General features: G+C 37.6%; 1 protein-coding gene across 1 annotated transcript; it reads left to right on the top strand.

Moving 5' to 3' along the window:
- Positions 1–1,010: 1,010 nt before the first annotated feature.
- LOC147406396 (proteasome subunit beta type-3) lies at positions 1,011–18,260 on the top strand. Its single transcript, XM_086434403.1, has 7 exons — positions 1,011–1,163; positions 1,290–1,471; positions 1,568–1,675; positions 9,768–9,857; positions 12,723–12,807; positions 17,140–17,234; positions 18,006–18,260. The coding sequence occupies exons 1-7, from the start codon at positions 1,158–1,160 to the stop codon at positions 18,052–18,054; spliced, it is 615 nt and encodes a 204-aa protein (XP_086290529.1). The 5' UTR covers positions 1,011–1,157; the 3' UTR covers positions 18,055–18,260.
- The last annotated feature ends 1,134 nt before the right edge of the window (positions 18,261–19,394 follow it).

The raw sequence follows: 19,394 nt of genomic DNA, 5'->3' as shown, positions 1-19,394 counted from the left end.
TCCTTACAAAAAATTAGCCTAGTATGAAACTTCTAACCCCATGTTTACAAGTTGAAAAATTTTAGATCGTCCAATTTTTGTAAATCACTTTTGATGGGGTTAGAAGTTTTGAAATGGAATGATTTTTTGCAAGGATGATCCCCTTACCACAGAGATCATCCTCACAAAAAATCAGTCCATTCCGAACCTTTTTAACCATATAAGAAAAAAACGTTGTAACTTTATGTGTCTACGGAACCCAACTTTGCTTATATAGGGTTGGGTTCCGTAGACACATAAAGCTACAACACTTTTGTCTTATATGGTTAAAAAGGTTTTGAATGGGCTGATTTTTTATGAGGATGATCTCTATGGTGAGGGGATCATCCTTGCAAAAAATCATTCCATTCCAAAACTTCTAACCCCATCAAAAGTGATTTACAAAAATTGGATGGTCCAAAATTTTTCAACTTGTAAACATGGGGCTAGAAATTTCATAATGGGCCGATTTTTGGCAATAATGATCTCCTCACCATAGAGATCATCCTCACAAAAAATCAGCCCATTCCAAACATTTTTGCCCATATAAGACAAAACACGTTGTAACTTTATGAGTAGCTTTGTGTATACGGATCCTAATCCACATATATATATTATAAATTATTTTAGGAGTTAGGACATAGATTACTGATCTTTTATGGATAAAGTAATGACTTTTTATGAATATATTTGCTATTTATTGTATGAAAATTTATGTTTGTTTTTCATTAAAAAATATTATTTATAATTTATAGAATATTGGCAATCTGTAGAATCAAATCGAAGCAAGCCGACTTTAATTCAGTTTGGTTTGAGTTAGGTTGATTCCAATGAAATTTGATTCGGTTCTGATTCTTATTTAGAGGAATCGACCAATGTTGGTTCGGTTCCAATTTGACCTCGGACCCGACCTAAGCGGACCAAGTTGCACCCCTAGTCGTATTGGATCTCAATCAAACGGATGAGCAATTCATCGACTGAGTCAATTCCATTCCTAATTTCCGAGTCACATCGACTCGCCCGAGTTTTTTAACCACACCAATTTTCTTCTGTCGCAAGGCATCGCAGTTAAAGAGGAAGAAAGAAAACCCTCGCTCCCATCATCTCAAGTTCAAGTTCCAACCATATACATTGCTGCCATGTCGGTAGGTTATCGTTCTCTTTCGTTTCGATTCTCTCAGAAACCCTAATTTTTTAATGTTTTTTTTTTCTAACAATGCTAGTACAGATAGCTAGGTCAAGGAATCAAATCTCATTTGTAATTTTTACAGATCTTCGAGTACAATGGAAGTGCCCTAGTTGCCATGGTGGGGAAGAACTGCTTCGCCATTGCTAGCGATCGTCGTCTCGGTGTTCAGCTTCAAACGATCGCCACTGATTTCCAGAGAATCTTTAAAATCCATGAAAAACTTTACATTGGATTATCAGGACTAGCTACCGATTCTCAAACACTGTAAAAATCTTCAATTTGAGCTGTGGTTTATCGTTTTTATATGGTTTTGATTTGTCGTTTTTGTTTGATATATCGTAATTTGTTTGTAATTCGAAGGTATCAGCGGCTCGTATTTCGGCACAAGTTGTATCAGCTTCGAGAAGAGAGGGATATGAAGCCTGAAACTTTTGCTAGTCTCGTTTCCGCTATTCTATATGAGAAGAGGTTTGATTTTGATTTGGCTTTCTTTCAAGTTTCAATATTTGTGTAGTTTTTGGGTTCTAATTATAGATTTTGGGGATCCTTTATATGTGATTTTGTTTGTAGTGTAATCTAGTTTTTGAATTTATGAAAATTGGCATGTTAATTGTTTTCAATTGATTTGCAAGTAATAAGTGGACATTATTGGTAGAGAAGGAAAAAAATCAATCCATTAGTGAATTTATATTATTGCTCTCCCAACTTAAAGGGCCAAACCCATATTTTCCTTGAATGATAATTCATAGAGTATTATGGTCAATTCCAAATCTCCATAACTATTTTTCAAATAAAGCCATGTTCATTGTTTCGATATTACGAAACCCCAAACATTCACCCTTTTTGATGAACAAACGGTGTTTTAGTATAGTTGATGAAATTATGGGGTCCATCATTGACCTTCCATAAGAAATCGTGAATTAGTTTATCAATTTTCTGCTCCACAGCCCTGGGAATGGAAAATAATGAAAAATAAATAAATATAGGAATGCTTGATTTGGTGCTCTTAATAAGAGTCAACTAGTCTCCTCTAGATAAAATATACACTTCTTGGACCCTAAACATCTACCCATTGTTTCCAACTTGCTGAAAAGTGTCCTAGGTCACATCCCAAGACGTGCAAGAGAATTTAGGTTGTGGATATGTCCAATCCGAAACAATTTACTTCTTGAGAGGCTGGTTAACTCCTACACAACCACAAAACAACATAGAAGGCCTCTAAGGAATCTAAGATAATTAGAGCGGCGTCAACAAAGACCAGGGTGTCGCTTGCAAGCTGGAGATGGGATATCCTTGAGCCCCAACGATAGATGGCCTCTTCACACCTGTTGATAATATTTTCCCAACGCCTCAATGAAAATGACGAAAATGACGAAAATGAAGGGATACAAATGGATCATATTGCCTTGAGCCTCTAAATATATATGCATGGTTAAAGAATTTTTATGAAACTAAATGTTATTAAAGGGCAACCTTCATAATTATAAAAAATATTAGGAGTGATAATAACATTAAAAAACAAAGAAATTCAAGACATCCCTACAAAAGAATTTTAGAAGAGAAAACTCAAGTCTCATAATGAGAGTTTGGTAAATATTTATAACCCATAATAGGGGAATGGACATAAATGCCCTTACACAGAAAGAATAATAGAAATAAATACATATAAACTAAATTAGAACTAACTATCTATCATAATATTTCCAATACTCCCCCTCAAGCTGGGGAAAATATATCAACTAGGCCCAGTTTGGTGAGATGAGAGTTTGTGATAGAAGGTCCAACAGACTTTGTAAGCATATCTGCTAGTTGATCTGAAGAAGGAACAAAGATTGTCTTAAGTGCACTAGATCTAACTTTCTCCCTGAGAAAGTGCACATCAACCTCGATGTGCTTAGTCCTTTCGTGAAGGACTGAGTCAGATGCAAGCATGATTGCAGACTTGTTGTCACAGAACAGCGAGGAGGAACCAACAGTAGGAAATCCCAACTCTGTTAATAAAGATCTAAGCTAAAGAAGCTCACATGTGCTCAGGGCCATAGCACGATACTCAGTTTTAGTAGAGGAACGAGAAATCACACTCTGTTTCTTACTTTTCCACGAGATAAGATTACCACCATAGAAAGTACAGAAACCAGATATAGATCTCCTATCTGTAAGAGAACCCGCATAATCAGCATCAGTGAAACATGACAGATGTGGCTGAGCAGTAGATGGATAAAATAAGCCTAGACTAGGACGAGACTTCAAGTAGCGAAGGATACGATACACGATATCAAGATGAGAGGCGCGGAGCATGCATAAACTGACTGACTACACTAACTGCGAAAGTCAAATCCGGTCTAGTGTTAGTCAAATAAATCAAACGGCTTACGAGTCTCTAGTAAGATGAAGGATCAGATAAAAGTTCCCCAGATTCAGCGTGAAGACAGTGATTCTGATCCATTGGGGATGAGGCAGGATGACAGCCAAGCATACCAGTGTCCTGAATAAGATCCAATGTGTATTTTCGTTGAGATTACGAAATACCACAACGTGAGCGAGCTATCTCTAACCCCAAAAAATACTTGAGGGGACCTAAGTCCTTAACCATAAAAGCACTACCCAACTGCCTCTTAACCCTGTCAATCTATTGTGCATCATCTCCAGTTACTATAATATCATCCACATAAACCAGAACAATGGTATTGCGGCCATCTACTCCTCGTCGAGTAAAGCAAGTATGGTCAGAGTGGCATCTGGAAAATCCCATAGATAAAATGACTTCAGAAAAACGCTGGAACCATGCTCGTGGAGATTGCTTTAGGCCATACAAAGATTTAAGAAGGCGACATACTTTTCCAGAATACTCCCCCTGAATACGAAATCCCGGAGGGGGATCCATATAAATGACCTCTGTCAAATCACCATTGAGAAAGACATTCTTCACATCAAGCTGGTGAAGAGACCAAGAATGATAGGCCGCTAAAGAGATAAGTAAACGGACAGTTGACAGTTTGGCTACAAGTGCAAATGTGGCTCCAAAGTCTTTTCCCGGAGTCTGTGTAAATCCTTTAGCGACTAATCGAGCCTTATAGCGATCAACAGTACCATCTGCAAAGTACTTAACTGTGAAAATCCATTTACAACCAACAGTTCGTTCCCCAGAAGAAAGAGAAACAAGATCCTAAGTGTGGTTCTTCTGCAATACATCCATCTCAGTAGTCATAGCTCTAATCCACATTGGACACGTAAAGCCTCAGATATAGACCGAGGAACCCGAATAGAGTCTGTGGTGGCAAGGTAGGCTCGATAGGAAGGAGAAAGACCCTGATAAGAAACAAACTGGACGATAGGGTGATTAGTAACACACCCTCGCTTACCTTTGTGAAGTGCAATAGGTAAGTGAGAGTCAGAAATAGAAGGACTAGGTGTAAACGTAGAAGGCGACATCCCTGAGTCCAATGAGGAGGATGGCAAAGCCTGAGAGGGGAGAGGGCGATGAGAGTAAACTTGCAATGGTGGCGGCGAAGATGAAGATGAAGAGAAAACAGGAGATGGTAGCACTATTGGAGAAGAATCCTGCAAAGGAGAAGAGTCCTGCAAAGAAGATAAAGTACAAAAATATGGAACATTTTCAAAAAATGTGACATCTAGGGAATGAATAATACGATGAGAGAGGGGATCATAGCATCGATACCCCTTTGACAGAGAAGAGTAACCCAAGAAGACACAACGGATAGCTTTGTCATCTAGTTTTGTGCGATGAGGAATTCTATCCTGAACAAAGTAAGTACACCCAAAAACTCTAGGTGTAATAGGGAAGAGAGTGCTATCAGGTCGAAGAACGTGAAGAGGCACCTGTCCCCCTAAAGTGCAGCTCGGAACACGATTCAGTAGGAAAGCAGCAGTAAGAACTGCCATATTCCAATAGGACTTAGGAACATGCATCCCTCGCAGAAGGCAAGGGACGATGTTCATGAGGTGGCGATTTTTACGTTCTACCATCCCGTTTTGCTCAGGAGTGTATGAGCAGGTTAACTGATGAAGCATACCACGCTCATGAAGATGGGAACGAATCCCATCAGAGATATATTCCCCACCATTATCTGTTCTAAGAGATTTGACGGTAATGTTGTATTGAGTTTGAATCATTTTAAGGAAATTAACAAAAATAGGTAGTACCTCAGAGCGAGAACGCATTAAATAAATCCAAGTACAACGAGAATAGTCATCAATAAATGTAACATAATATCTATGATCATTAAATGCAGTAATAGGGGAAGGCCTCCACACATCAGAATGAAACAAATCAAAAATAACATTAACTCTATGCATACGAGGAATATAAGAGGTACGTGTGTGTTTAGAAAGTTCACACACAGAGCACTGAAATTTGTGTCTACTACAAGATTGTTTTAAAGTAGGAAATAATGAATATAAGTATTGAAAATTAGCATGTTCTAAGCGAGCATGCCATAAGTTTAAAGTTTGAGAAGAGAAAATATGATTTCCAGTGAGTGGGAGCACAAAAGCGGGTGTAGCAGTAGATGGAGCTTCAAACAGGTACAACCCATCCCTCTTATATCCTTTGCCAAAAATCCTCCTCGAAGTCAGGTCTTGAAAGACACAGTGAGTAGGAAAAAAAGTTACAGAACAATTAAGCGATTTTGTAATACTACTTACAGACATAAGGTTAAGAGATAAATGTGGAACATGGAGAACAGAATCAAGAGGAAAACTGGGGGATAGAGATATAGTACCCTTACTATGAATCGGGGTATGAGACCCATCAGCAAGGCGAACCTTCTTATGAGTAGTAGGAAAATTAGAAGAAATAAAATGATTGGACTCGCTGGTCATGTGAAAAGAGGCACCAGAATCAATGACCCAGGTCAGAGGAGCAGAGTCAGACTGAGTGGCATGAAAAGCAGAAGAGGTACCTGGAGGAGTGGTAACAGATGCAACTGTCGAGGATGAGGGAGTCTGAGCCTGGAGCTGATCCCATACAATAGCTGTAATCTGTGTCTGAAGATGTTGCAAATCAATAATACCAAGGGAAGCATGATCAACAGAGGTAGATTCCACAACAGCAGCACGGGGCTGTCCCCCAGAAGATCTCAACAGGTAGAGATAGAGTTGAAAGCAGCGAAGCTTCTCATGACCAATCTTCCCACAATGACTACATGTAAGACCACTTCCTTTACCACGCCCACGGCTCCCACGGCCTTGATTCCCGGATCCTTGAGTACGGGAATTAACAACACCCGAATTAGCTGCAAGAGCCATCTGATATGTATCTGAAGTGGAGATAGTAACAGAAGACGATGTCTGAGAGGGAATGACACGGCGACGACGCTCATCGCTATCAATAGTCGCAAATGTTTCAAATAATGACGGTAGAGGAGTGGTATTAAGGATTTGGGTCCGCAGTGCCTCAAACTCAAGGCGTAAACCCATGAGGAACTGGTATGTCTGATGCCGATCAATCCTCTTGACCACATACCCGGCTGCCTCTGCAGATAACTCAGCCATAGACTCATAGTGCGAGAGCTCCTCCCAACAGGATTGAAGAAATCTAAAATAATCTACAACACTCTGATTTCCTTGGGTAGCTTGAGCAATATCGCGGTAAAGTTCATATATCCTTGAGTCATTCCGAGCATGTGCATATTTCTGAGTGAGAGCTGACCACAAAGAAGAGACAGTCTCATGATACATAAACATAATGTAGATGCATTGCTCCATGGAATTGAATAACCAACCAAGAATAGTGCAATTATCGATTTCTCATTGTTCAAATTTGGGATCAGTGGGGGGTGGCTTAGGAATACTGCCTAACAACCAACCAGATTTTCCGCGACTACCCAAATAAAGTCGTATAGACCGGGACCAACTCTGAAAGTTACGACCATCTAGTGGGGGTATTGGTGATACGTTGGACAAAAAAATTAGACCCAAAAGTGATGGTAGAGTCCTTAGTCTCATGAGTTGAAGTCATTGTACAATTAGTACTGTATTTGGATTGAAGGGAGATCTGCCGTATTAATACTGTTTAAGGCTAAAAAGTCTTGCTGATTGCTATCGGTAACACCAGAAATAGTCTCTCTTGCTGTCGTGAGGTTGAACTAACCAAAAAATCAAAAATAGTTGCTGTTACAGGGCTTTGCACAGCCTGAGAAGGGTTGTAGGGCTGATCGTTAATCACCCAACAACCATGTGTTGTTGTTGTAGAGCAGATCAGACTCTATAGAGCTGATCGAAATGAACACAACAACAAGCTGCTGCTGTAGGTTGCTGTGGCAAGGCACTCTAGACCATGTAGAAGGAATCGCAAGGTAAGGATCTATGGCTGCTGTCGGAGGTCACTTTAAGCAAGAAGGTTGAATCGCAAGTCACTGTAGAGTACCTAAAACTGATTGCAGGTGGGAGAAAGATCTGTAGCAACTTAGTAATGCTGTCGCAAAGCACTATAGGGATTGTAGGTCTGGTCGCAGATGAGATTCAGACCTACTGCTGCTGTCGCAAACTATAATAGAAGTCCAAAAGCTGATGCAGATGAGATACAGGCCTGTAGAAACCTGCTGTTGCTGTTCCACAACACTTTAGGGCTTGGAAGTCTGATCGCAGAGGTGATTCATCTCTACTATTGCTGTCGCTAGGTATAATAGGAGTCGAAAAGTTGATCGCAAGGTATAATAGGAGCCGGAAAGCTGATCGCAAGTCAGAATCTGATCTATAGTTGGCTTGCTTAGGGCTTAAAAGTTTGATCGTAAGAGAAACCCTAACGTAGGGTACAAAAAAAATATTAATCACAGCGCAAGTCTCTATTGCAGCATGTGAAAGACTAATAAAGTCTCTATCGCAATGTGTGATTAAGAAGACAATAATCAAAGAAGAAAGAAAAAAAGGCCTCCGAAGGGGAGAAACTCTGGATGAGGCTATTGTTGGGTGATTGGAATTAGTGAATGAAGGAAGATGTGAGGAGGAACGGAGAGGGGTTGTGTTTGGCTTTGATACCAAGAAAAATTTTAGAAGAGAAAACTCAAGTCTTATAATGAGAGCTTGGTAAATATTTATAACCCATAATAGGGGAATGGACATAAATGCCCTTACACAGAAAGAATAATAGAAATAAATACATATAAACTAAATTAGAACTAACTATCTATCCTAATATTTCCAATACCCACAAGCTAGAAACTCTAGTCAAAAGGCAATCACCTCCCCTAAAGTGTAAGTTTTTTCAACCACAGTTACCAAAGTCGTCGATTTTTTCAAAAAATCATGTTTAAATCGTGATTTTAAAGACTGACGACCTCCTCGACGGGCAGTAGTCCCATGTGTCTATGCATGAGTGTGTTCTATTTCTCTTGCTAAGATGTTTGCATATAAGGTTTGTTGAAAGTGAACTGTTTGATTTGATTAAATATGATGACTTTTAAATGTATTCTCTGATCACGCTCATAGAAGTGGTGCCACTTTATTGAATCCACGGACCCTTGACCCTGAGTTTAATCGCACGACTTTTTGAAAAAGTTCTATTTAAACACACAAAAAATGTGATTTTTTTGTTGTTGTTGTTGCTGAGCAAGCTATTTTAAAAGGGTTTTTTCAAAGACCATTTACTCTTATAGTTTAAAATAGGATTTGGTGATATGAATGACAACACCACTTAGTAGAAAAAATACAGTGTCTTAACTTTATTTCGATTTTTTCCCAATTTTTTCCTTTTTTTCCGACTTTTTTCCCTTGCCGACTCATTCCCGAACCCCGACTTGGTGACTATGTTTTCAACTGTCTTTGAATTAGACCTAAGCCTTTGAGAGGAAATGGCCTTTGTTTAAAGTTTTAAGGCCTTTTTTGAGGGTCTCTTCCTCATGCGAGCCTCAAGTTGTATGCCTCTTAACACTTTGAAAACTTTGTTCACAGTTAAGGACCAAATATTTAATTTATCAACATTTTGATTTTTTTCGTCATCAAGAAGAGTCCTTTATTGGTAAACTGGATATTTTTCCTCTTTAAGGTTATGATTTCCGATGATTCGGATTTTAGAGTTTTTATATATGCCATTTTCTACTGTCTGTTTTATTTCCATTTAGGAATAAAGTTCATTAACTCGAACTATTTGCATCCCACAATTCACAAAGGGTGATATGGCATGTAAATACCATGAAATTTTAAACCAGTGTTTTGACTACTGAGAAAACTTAACTGTTCAATTCTAAGATGGTGTTTTGCTCAAAGCGGCTTGTTTTTGCTGGTTGTACTGATTGGTTAGAATACGCTGCTATGACCAATATTCATTTTCTATGTTGTGCTAGAGCATCAAATCAACCCCCTCCTTTAATAGCTTTTAAAATTTTTTTCTTCATCGCTAGGCTTGGTATGCTTCAGCCATGCATGTGACTTAAACTTGCATGGTTATGTTTTTATTGGCAGTTATTTACATAGGATATTTACTTTTCTTCTATTGATTCCCATCAGAACCAGTGACTGCTTTTTTAAGTCTTTGTGCTACACTTTTTCAGCAATAAAGATAATACAACTAAAAAAATGCAATATGGCTCCTTTTTTGTAGGTTTGGCCCATACTTCTGCCAGCCTGTTATTGCTGGATTAGGAGATGACGATAAGCCATTCATTTGTACCATGGATTCAATTGGTGCCAAGTGTGTAGTTTCTCCTTTATCTTTCCAATGTTCACTTGATATTGTGCTTTTTTATGTTTTTTTTTATTTTTTCAAGTCTTATTGTTTAGCATTGTTGTTCCATGCTTTTGATTTGTAATAGCAACAATTTGTGGTCTTGAAACTATTTTCATTTTCCACATTTAGTAATTTGTGCAGCATTGCTGCAGTTGTTCTTGTTAATATAATCTTGATTGTACTACTGTACGGAGAATGCTTGTTGTATTTATTCTAACTGGGTTATTTCTTTTCCCCAATTTGTTGTAGTTGAAAATTTGACCAATTGGCTCATTTCAATAATACTTCGAACCCAATAAGCAATTACAGTCATGTGACTCTTCATTGTCGTAGTGGAAACAGATTGTCACATTTGATGCTATGACCAAAGTTGCAATACAATGATCATCATCCTCGTCACAATCAAGGCCTTATTCTACTATCTCTGGTTGTCTGAATGAACTTCCTTCCTCCCTTCTATCTATAGCTACTTGTATTGTTGGTCCAAGTATCCTCATATCAGCTCTCAATACCCCAATCCATGTCTTCAAATCTTTTTTTAGTCTTAATCTTTGTTCCATCTCTTTTTCCTGTAAGTTCAGAAAGTGACTCAGGTTTGATGCCTCATTAGTTGATGCAATTATCTTTGTCTCCTTCATTCTTATTTCTTATATATTGGTTATTCAATACTCTTTCTCCATTCATTCATATTAATTTTCAAGTACCATTGAACAATTTAGTTAACCTGAACAATCCAATACTTTCCGTGCACTTCCATACTTCCTATTAAAATATCATATGGTCCTAATGCCCTCACCTGTCTTCATCTTTGCTAGAGTTGCTTTCTTTTATGATATTCTGATCCAACCAAAATTCTATGTGCGATCTGGACTCCCATGAATCTACTGTCTTTATTTAATGTTTTTGGAAATAACTCTGCCTCCTGTCAATAATCACTTCATATTTTACAAAGACTCTTCCATCGTCTCCCTTAACACGATTAACATGATCTAGGTATCTCATTTCTTTCTCTATGTTGTGGTTGCTTGTATATATCTTTTTCATCCACTTTGGTCTCTGACCTGTTATATAGGTCATCATATAACTTGTGTTTCACTTCACTGCCCACTTCATTTGTTTTTCTTTTAGCCTTTTATATCTTGTTAGTATTTTTATAATATTTTTCCCAAGTTCTTTTTGCAGCCAACCCAAATCTTTGGGATAATTATTGTTCTAAGTTCTCTTTGTTTCAAGTCATCTGCCATGACGTGTAGTATTTTATTTTTCACTAACGATTTTCTGAACGGTTGAGCTCAATTAGATCATTACCAACTTTCCTTATATATATATTTTCTATTAGATTTCCTAAAAACCTTTTTTTGTACCTCTTTTAATGCATTTGCTATTTCATCCCCACACCATTATAAGTCTCTCGTTCTAAGTTCTACATTTCTTCTTTTATCAATTTATGTAGAAAAGAAAACATTTTTTGTATTCTTGTAGTCTTTGCATATTGAGCACTCATTTTTCCTAAATACAAACATTGCATCTGGCATTTATTGGTTCCATTCTTGGAAGTAACTAAATATTCATCTATATTTTTGAAATATATGTTTACTATCAAAATATCCTGTGTCATCGTAATTCCAATGATCGTTATTTTCATTTCATTTCATTTCGTTATCCAAATGTAACTTCTTTGCTCATCCTCTCGTATCCTCTATTTGCTTTTCTTACATGACCATTAAGTGCCCTTTTATAAATATTGTCTCTCAAATATGAATTCATTGAATTAGTTTATCCAAGCTTTTTAAAATTCTCCCTTAATGTTTCTTCTAATCCAAGTTTAGGTGCATAAGATTAAGCTCTAATTATGTTAATTATCTCTTTTCATGTTCACTAGTTTTATTGTTAATGGTTGATTACTTTTTCTCTTAACATATTTTAGACCCATAGCTCAGTTGGTTTGACAAATTGCAAAGCAGCATTGAGGTCATGGGTTCAAGTCCAGCTTACCCATAAGAAAACTTGTTTTGTAGTTAATAGTTTATTCCTTATTCTCTTAACACCTACAATTATTATTATACCTATTCCATTTGTATTTCTAACTTTTTTCGTATACCGGTGTTTGTAACCATAGAACTCTGTTGATCGTGAATAAGCTATATTTTTTTCCTCTTATTGCATCCAATATCTCTAAGCACTTACGTTTTTTAGGACACATTCCAATTGGAGAGAGAAGTTTTATATTCTTGAATTAAATCTTTTACAAGCACTTTGTCCAACTTGGTGTGAGAACCGTTACCTTCTTTTCACTGCAGCCGTTCGTCATTGTGGCATGTGGTATATACTGGATGCTCTACTTGTAGCATTTAGATTGTACAGAATGCCCTATTTGTAGTTGACCTTTCCGATACTATTAGAAAGGCCAACCACGTTACTCTTAGATAGGTCGTTCAGTCTTGTTATTGGACAGATAAGTTGGATCAGCTCTGCGACTTAGTAATTCTCTCCTTAGGAAATACAAAGAAGGGGAGAAAAATACTAAGAGCACTTCTTTATATTCCTTTTTTATTTGTGTAAATTTACCTTTCTTGTTCACATGATCTCTATTCACTGATCTCTGTACTATATTTTCTTTCTTGAGTCGTTAAGTATAATCTAAATGAGTTCATTAATGCATAGAACTCACTTTATAACTTACCAAAAGAACAAAGCGAGTTCATTTTATAAATTCTATGCATTCTGATTGACTTCATTTTCTTGGTATGTGGGTGCGTACTTATGATCATGTTTGGTGGGTAACTTAATGATTTTTCTTACTTGTTTTGACACTTATCCTATATGCAGGGAGCTTGCTAAAGATTTTGTTGTTGCTGGCACAGCATCAGAGTCTCTTTATGGTGCCTGTGAATCGATGTACAAGCCTGACATGGTTCGTTGCATATTCTGCTAAGCTTCTTATAGTTTTAAATGATTGAAAACATGATACCTGCTCACATCGTCCATTATGAAGAGGGTAATATTTGAGTTTTTATCTTGGTTGAAAGTACTGAATTGGGAACCAAGGTTTAGAGAAGAATGTAAAGCGTGCCAGCTTACTAAACTAACACAATTTGAGTGTTGATACCATGGACTGACGTTCGAAACCCCCCTTCACCTTTAAGCTACCAGTTTCATTAGAAATTGGGTTACTGGTGGCACCACAAAAAATTTAGAAGGTGTCATCTTGCTAACTTGAAGTCCATGAGCATTGTTACCACTATCTGGGTTACCATGCATGAACTACTAACTACTGTGACCTGCTTCCCTACCCAAAAAAATTCTAGAGTTAGGAATAATAGAACTGCAGTATTGGAATTAATCATTGGACATTAATTATTGTACACGTACATATTGTTGTTGTTGTCTGCCTGGAACTCTAAATCTACATGTCATAAATATGAAAGAACCTTAAATATTTATTTTTTCAAGAAAATAAAAAAGAAATAACTTATCAAAAAAATAAAAAATAAAAAAGAAAAAACTTGAAGAAAATTTGAGTTAATACTTTAGAATGGTGTGCAAGAGAAATTGGACACATGCATACTTAAGAGGAAAAATTAAACTCTATGTCATATTCACACATGACTTTTTTTAATGTATGATATACGTCCATGCTAAAAAGAAAACACACTCATAAGAACAATAAATTTAAAAACAGCAGTAAAAAGCATAAACCATTGTTCATGTATTTCATGGAAAAACCTAAAGAACGGATCCTTAGAAGTACGATATATGAACAATGTTACAAGGACACTGAATCAACTACACCTCAGGAAGGATTAGGGTTGAGGTATTTTTACATGGTTTTGTACTCAGGGGTGTGGGATCCTCATCAAGATGAGTTATCTTTTCTTAGAATGATCTCCCCATGAGGAGCATTCACAAAGAATGCCCCTGCCTGAAACTTCTAACTTCATGAAAGACAGACGCAAATTTACTATGGAAATGGATGCCCCTATAATCCTTTAACTTCTTGTACATTTTGATCTGGCAAGAGGTTTAAAGTTTAATTTTTATCTGCCTTCCCGGATCCTAGCCTTAAAGTCATTAGGGTGCTAGCTAAGTGCTTTCTGTCGCAGCTAAGACCTTTTGGTCTCAGTAATTTCATTCAGATTTCCAAAATCTCAAGCAGGGGTAACTGTAATCTGCTTTTACTAGCCGTGAATGGAGAAGGAGTAGTTGCCATCTTTTAGGAAGCTTAAGCTGTCCCTTGTGGGTAGACTAGTTGGAGGAAACGGTTCTCTGGAAGAGTCACTAAAATCTGAGGTAATAAAAACGAGAAAAGTAGATTATTTCTTCTTTTCGAGTTCATTCCAAAGGGCAGCAATAAAATCGTATGTTTTCCAGAGGGTCCAAGTTAAAGGTTGGGGCATCTAGTGAAAGCATTGAAGGTTGTAAGTGGTCCTTGCAATTTTTCTTGCCTCACACTCCACGGCGAGTCATCGACAAGATCTACAGGTTGAGTCTTCTCTGACTAATCAGTTGAATTCTTCTTTTCTCTGATTATTGAACGACACTTATGTGACACTAGTATGGTGCAATTTAGATTACATAGCAAAAGAGAGTTGCAAGTGGTCCTTGCAATTTTTCTTGCCTCACACTCCTCACGGCGAGTCATTGACAAGATCTACAGGTTGAGTCTTCTATGACTAATCAGTTGAATTCTTATTTTCTCTGATTATTGAACGATGCTTATGTGACACTAGTATGGTGCAATTTAGATTACATATCAAAAGAGAGTTGCAAATAATTGAGGTAGAATGTTTATGATTCGATCTCATTAGGGGCTTCCTTTTCTTATAGTCGACGGTTTGTAGGTACAAACGAGGGCCATTATGCCCTGATTCTTAATTTCCCCCGGCCCCATTTCTATTGTAATTTCCTTGTGCAATAAATGGTCTACTTCCAAGTGTTATGCCACATGGCAGCGCTGATGTTGAGGCATAAATCTCTAGGCTTTAAAGTGATGCTTCGAGATCTTCATTGAGCCCCACCAACTTTGAATTACCTTGCTCATTATTATACTCCCTGGTCTTAGCTACTTCGATATTGGGTAATGTTCTTATCCGAGCTACTCATCTGAGGGAGGCCCCTACCTAGGTCCGAGCTACTTGGAAATTAGGGGTTCCGACTAAGACCTCAGAGTCATGGATGGTCTAAGGCATTAATTGGGATAAATAAATCTGAATGGCTATGTGTTTCAAGGCAAGATTAATGGTAGCTTGGACTCTGTATTCCGGCTACTATTGATTCTTTGAATTGGGATGACTTAGCTATGGGATGGCAATTTGAGGAGTAAGGGCGAAGTCTGAGGTGTCTGCATAGATGAGCTTGGTGGCGGGTATTCCTTGGTTTTGCCTAATCAGAAGTGCATTTGCCTGAATATCGAGGTGACAGGGACGACATATAGGTTGAAGAATTTGATCCCCACCCCACCCCACCCCACCCCACAATTGCCCCCTTTCATTACCTCAAGTGAATGTTCTTATCTGAGGCTTTGAGAAATTTGACTTTGATGTGAAGTATAGTTGCTGTGCAAGAGCAACTTTGAGAGCCCTTGGTTTTCATGAAAGGGTTGCATGTATGGGCCTTTTCCAAGGTAGGTTTTCTTTTGGAATTTGCACACTACTGTTTTTCCATTCTCTTTAGATTCAAAGAATGTTTCAAGCATCCAAATTTTGCGGAGGCCGAGTGATGGGAAACCTTTGCTGTTGTGGGGAGAGCATGTATTTCTTTTAGGAGTAAGTAAGAAGATCTATTTTTTAAAAGCTTGGAAGTGGAACAACGATGAGCTTGGGAGAGTTGATCCTAAAAGAAAGAAGTTTTGGAAGTGATTGTCTGAGATGAAATAGTAGAATTGTCCAACTCGTTGTCTCCTATTCATGATCTGGTCTTCCCGAGTTCTCTTATCTGGGGAGAAAAAAGTCCTTCAAAAGTGTCTTTTCTTTGTTTGGTTTGCTACTTTTGATAGAATCCTAACCAATGATCATTTACTTTATAGGGGAAAAATTATCCCGAATTGTTGTATTACTAGAGTTTACATGTGCCTATGTCATTGGCGTCCTCTTTGGGGTTAAAGGGGTATAAGAGGAAAGATAGTAAAGTGTAAGGGGATTATTGAAGTTGGGGGTGGGGGAGAAAAGAAAAGGCAATAAAATGGGGTTGTGTGGACCCCACTCCTTTGTCTCAATCTTTATACCCCACAAAATTGTAGCTGAGTGGGGTCTATCGTAAATTTTTTTTTTTTGGTGGGGGGAGGAAAGACAATAACATGGGGGGTTGTGTGGACCCCATTCTTTTGTCTCAATCTTTAAACCCCACAAAACTGTAGCAGAGTGAGGTCTATCATTGTGGTTTATCAATCTTTATAGGACTTGTTTCCTTCCTACTATGTTACACTTTCAATGCTAGAGGAAGAATGCTATGGAGTCTCTTGCCTTTTCCTGCATGTTGGCATGTTTGGGAGGAGAGGAATGCTAAAAAATTCTTTGAAGGAGAGGACAAAGATGTTAATGCTATCATCCTAGAAGTCAAGGCTTCCATATAATTGTGTTTATAGATTTGACAACTTGTACTTCTGGTCTAGAATTGACGATGATTGCAAGGTTGCGTTCTTTGAAGATTTTGTATCCAGGGGGCAGTCCGTGATGATATGAGAGATTTGAGGGTTTTTTTTATTATCAGGAAGTTTTCTTGTTTTTCAGTGATTGGTGTGTATTGGCGAGTCTCGTTCATCCTTCAATTAAACATCTTTTATCTTGTAAGTTCTTTTCTTCATTAATGAGTCATCTTTATCTATTTAAAAAAGTTTGAAGTATTTGTGACTTTTGGAGTGGGATATAAGCCCAATGAAAAACTAATCAGATACTCTACTCCATGTGGGCCCCACGTAGCCATGCACAAAACTGTGAATGCTAGAACAGTGATGATAATCACTGTTTTCATTTTTTATTTGACTGATCTTGATTTGGATTTATTTGAACATGCAGAACCCCCTTTCCCCTAGTTTGCAATACATAAACTGCATTTTTTTTAAAGGAAAATTGTTTGTAAGTTCCGACAATAGCCAAGTTTCACTTGTGGTTCAGTTAAATTGCATTTTGATACTGTAAGATGTAATTTGAAATGCATGTAATCCTCCAGACTCCTTAGTTATCCCTCCCAAATATGCTAAAGTAAAGCTCAATAATCATTCTATTTTATTATTCGGATTGTCATACAGGAACCAGAAGAATTATTTGAGACTGTTTCTCAAGCACTTCAATCATCAGTAGATCGCGATTGCTTGAGTGGTTGGGGAGGATATGTCGTTATTGTGTAAGTTTTTCATACCCTTTGCTCTCCTTTCAAAACTTGCATTCTTAAACATGATATGACATCAGTCAACACCGATTGAAGTCAGGACTAGAGCTTGAAAATATTTTGAAGTTTAGTTCCGTTTTTCAAATGTTTTGGTGTAACATTCCGGTTTCACTTGAGACCAGAAAGAGACACTACCTCGAACCATTCAATGTTTTGGGAATGTTTCAGATTGTCTCAGAATGTATCGGTAGGGTAGGTTTTTCTCCTGATTTGGACGAGATTTTGAATCTTGCTTACAACAATTTGTAGATTTTTTTTGGAGGGTAAAATGTTGAGAGATCTTTTATTAAACCACCAACTTTTACTTACAGCGCCCCAATCTATTTAAACTGCCCTTCAATTTCAAGAGGATTATTGTGTTGCAAGTAAAAGTTGGTGTGCCAATAGAATTTCTCAATGTTAAAAGCTGTAGTAGGGGTAACATAAATTATTATTATTTTTTTATTCATATGATAGACCACCTCATTGATCTTGAGCCATCCAGTTGATAGACCCAACTCTTAATTTAGTCAGCCTTAGTGACTGTCCCAAGCATTAGATCTCCTGGATTCTTTGGGAGCCTGTAAACAACCCCACCCAAAAAAAAAAGGAACTGTGACCATTGGACGGATTTTACGGTGCTGGCTCCATAAAATCACATTTCATGTAATGTGGATTTTACGTAAAAACAACTCGTAATGAAAAACTAATACATGCATTAATAATGTTTTGTTTGCTGTGCTGCAGTACACCAACTGAAGTGAAGGAGGTTACATTGAAAGGAAGGATGGATTGACCTCCTCATTCATTTCATGTCTCTTGCGCCTGTTTTATGTTATAGATGGTAGAGGCAGTGCAGTTGTCCCTTTACGAGAGACTGTTCTCATTGGTATATTTGCTCTGTTGTCATCTAATGTGGATTTTTGAGTTTGTTGGATCGAATACATTTTCATATTGAAGAAATTGGATCATCTTTCATATTTAACTTATGATTTTTATTTTTTATTATTTACTTATTTATAAATGTGTTTAAATTATGATTTGTTGGCCATAGCTGTTCAGGAACACTGTTTCATCTAGGGCTGCAACTCGGACGGGTTGGGCTGGATTGGGGATCAAACCCACGCCCAACCCGAACTAGGGCATGAAATGCTTAATACGAGCCCAACCCAAGATGGATTAGTTCATTCCTCATTAACGCCAAAAATTATTCCTTATGATACGGAAAAAAAAGAACCCATTCCCCCCACCCTGTAACAATTATAGCTTCGACCCGGGTTTGATTCGGGCAATCCGGTTTCTGTGCCCAAACCTAACCCGGTTTGATTCAGTCAGTCTTTTTTGTTTTTTTTATATTACCCGAATTCAAGTTAACTGTGCCCAAAGCTAACCAAAGGTCGGGTTCTCAACTCGTTGGGTTTGACCTGCCCCAGATGCAGCTTTAGTGTCAATGTTTCTGCGTATACAGCAACTCAATATTGGAGATATTCGCTCATTGTTTTTTATGTCCAACTTTTTTTATGTGGCAACTGGTGGTACTAGAAGTTTCATCAAATTGTCTGTTCTGTGGTCATTTTCTTCAACGTCTCCTTCCTTTGTCTTGTCATGACATTCGGATTTACTGTGATTCTCACATTTTTTACGTGGAAGTGTGCACATAACCGTAAATACTTTTACCACATTATATGAGAAAATACATTTATGACTATCACATGAACACAGTGAGAATCACAGTGAAAAATAAAGTTCCCTAGGATTTTCCTTTGTCTTATTTCAAAGTAGACTAATGATAAATCATTTTCCTTGTATATCCCAAAGAAAAAGATTTATGATTCTGTGCCTTTTGCCATGTTAGCGGTGTACAGATAGATGCATATTATTTAATGCGTCTTGTCCCACCAATTTTTTTTTTTAGAATAATGATTTTCTGACGCCCCACACCCCCTTCAAGGAATTGTAGATCATTTGCATTGGGATACATAGAATTGCAAATCTTTTTCTTGTGTATCACGATGCAAATGGTCTTCGGTTTTGTGGTGGGAGTATATGTCAGATAGGGGGTCAGATTATCACAATTCTTTTTTATTTTTTATTTTTTATATAGCACCCCAGTTCATGTGACACTCCAATTAAAGA

This window comes from Akebia trifoliata, chromosome 3 (assembly GCF_017979445.1).
Source record: "Akebia trifoliata isolate Shusen 1 chromosome 3, ASM1797944v1, whole genome shotgun sequence".
Taxonomy (NCBI): Eukaryota; Viridiplantae; Streptophyta; class Magnoliopsida; order Ranunculales; family Lardizabalaceae; genus Akebia; species Akebia trifoliata.
The sequence above is the reverse complement of the archived record's forward strand: the minus strand, read 5'-3'. Positions and strand labels throughout refer to the sequence as shown.

Bases quoted from the DNA above. Each gene is read 5' to 3' on its own strand.
- LOC147406396 (XM_086434403.1), top strand. The intron at 1,676-9,767 runs GTTTGATTTTGA...CCTTTTTTGTAG, and splicing joins GCTATTCTATATGAGAAGAG to GTTTGGCCCATACTTCTGCC. The intron at 17,235-18,005 runs GTAAGTTTTTCA...GCTGTGCTGCAG, and splicing joins GGAGGATATGTCGTTATTGT to TACACCAACTGAAGTGAAGG.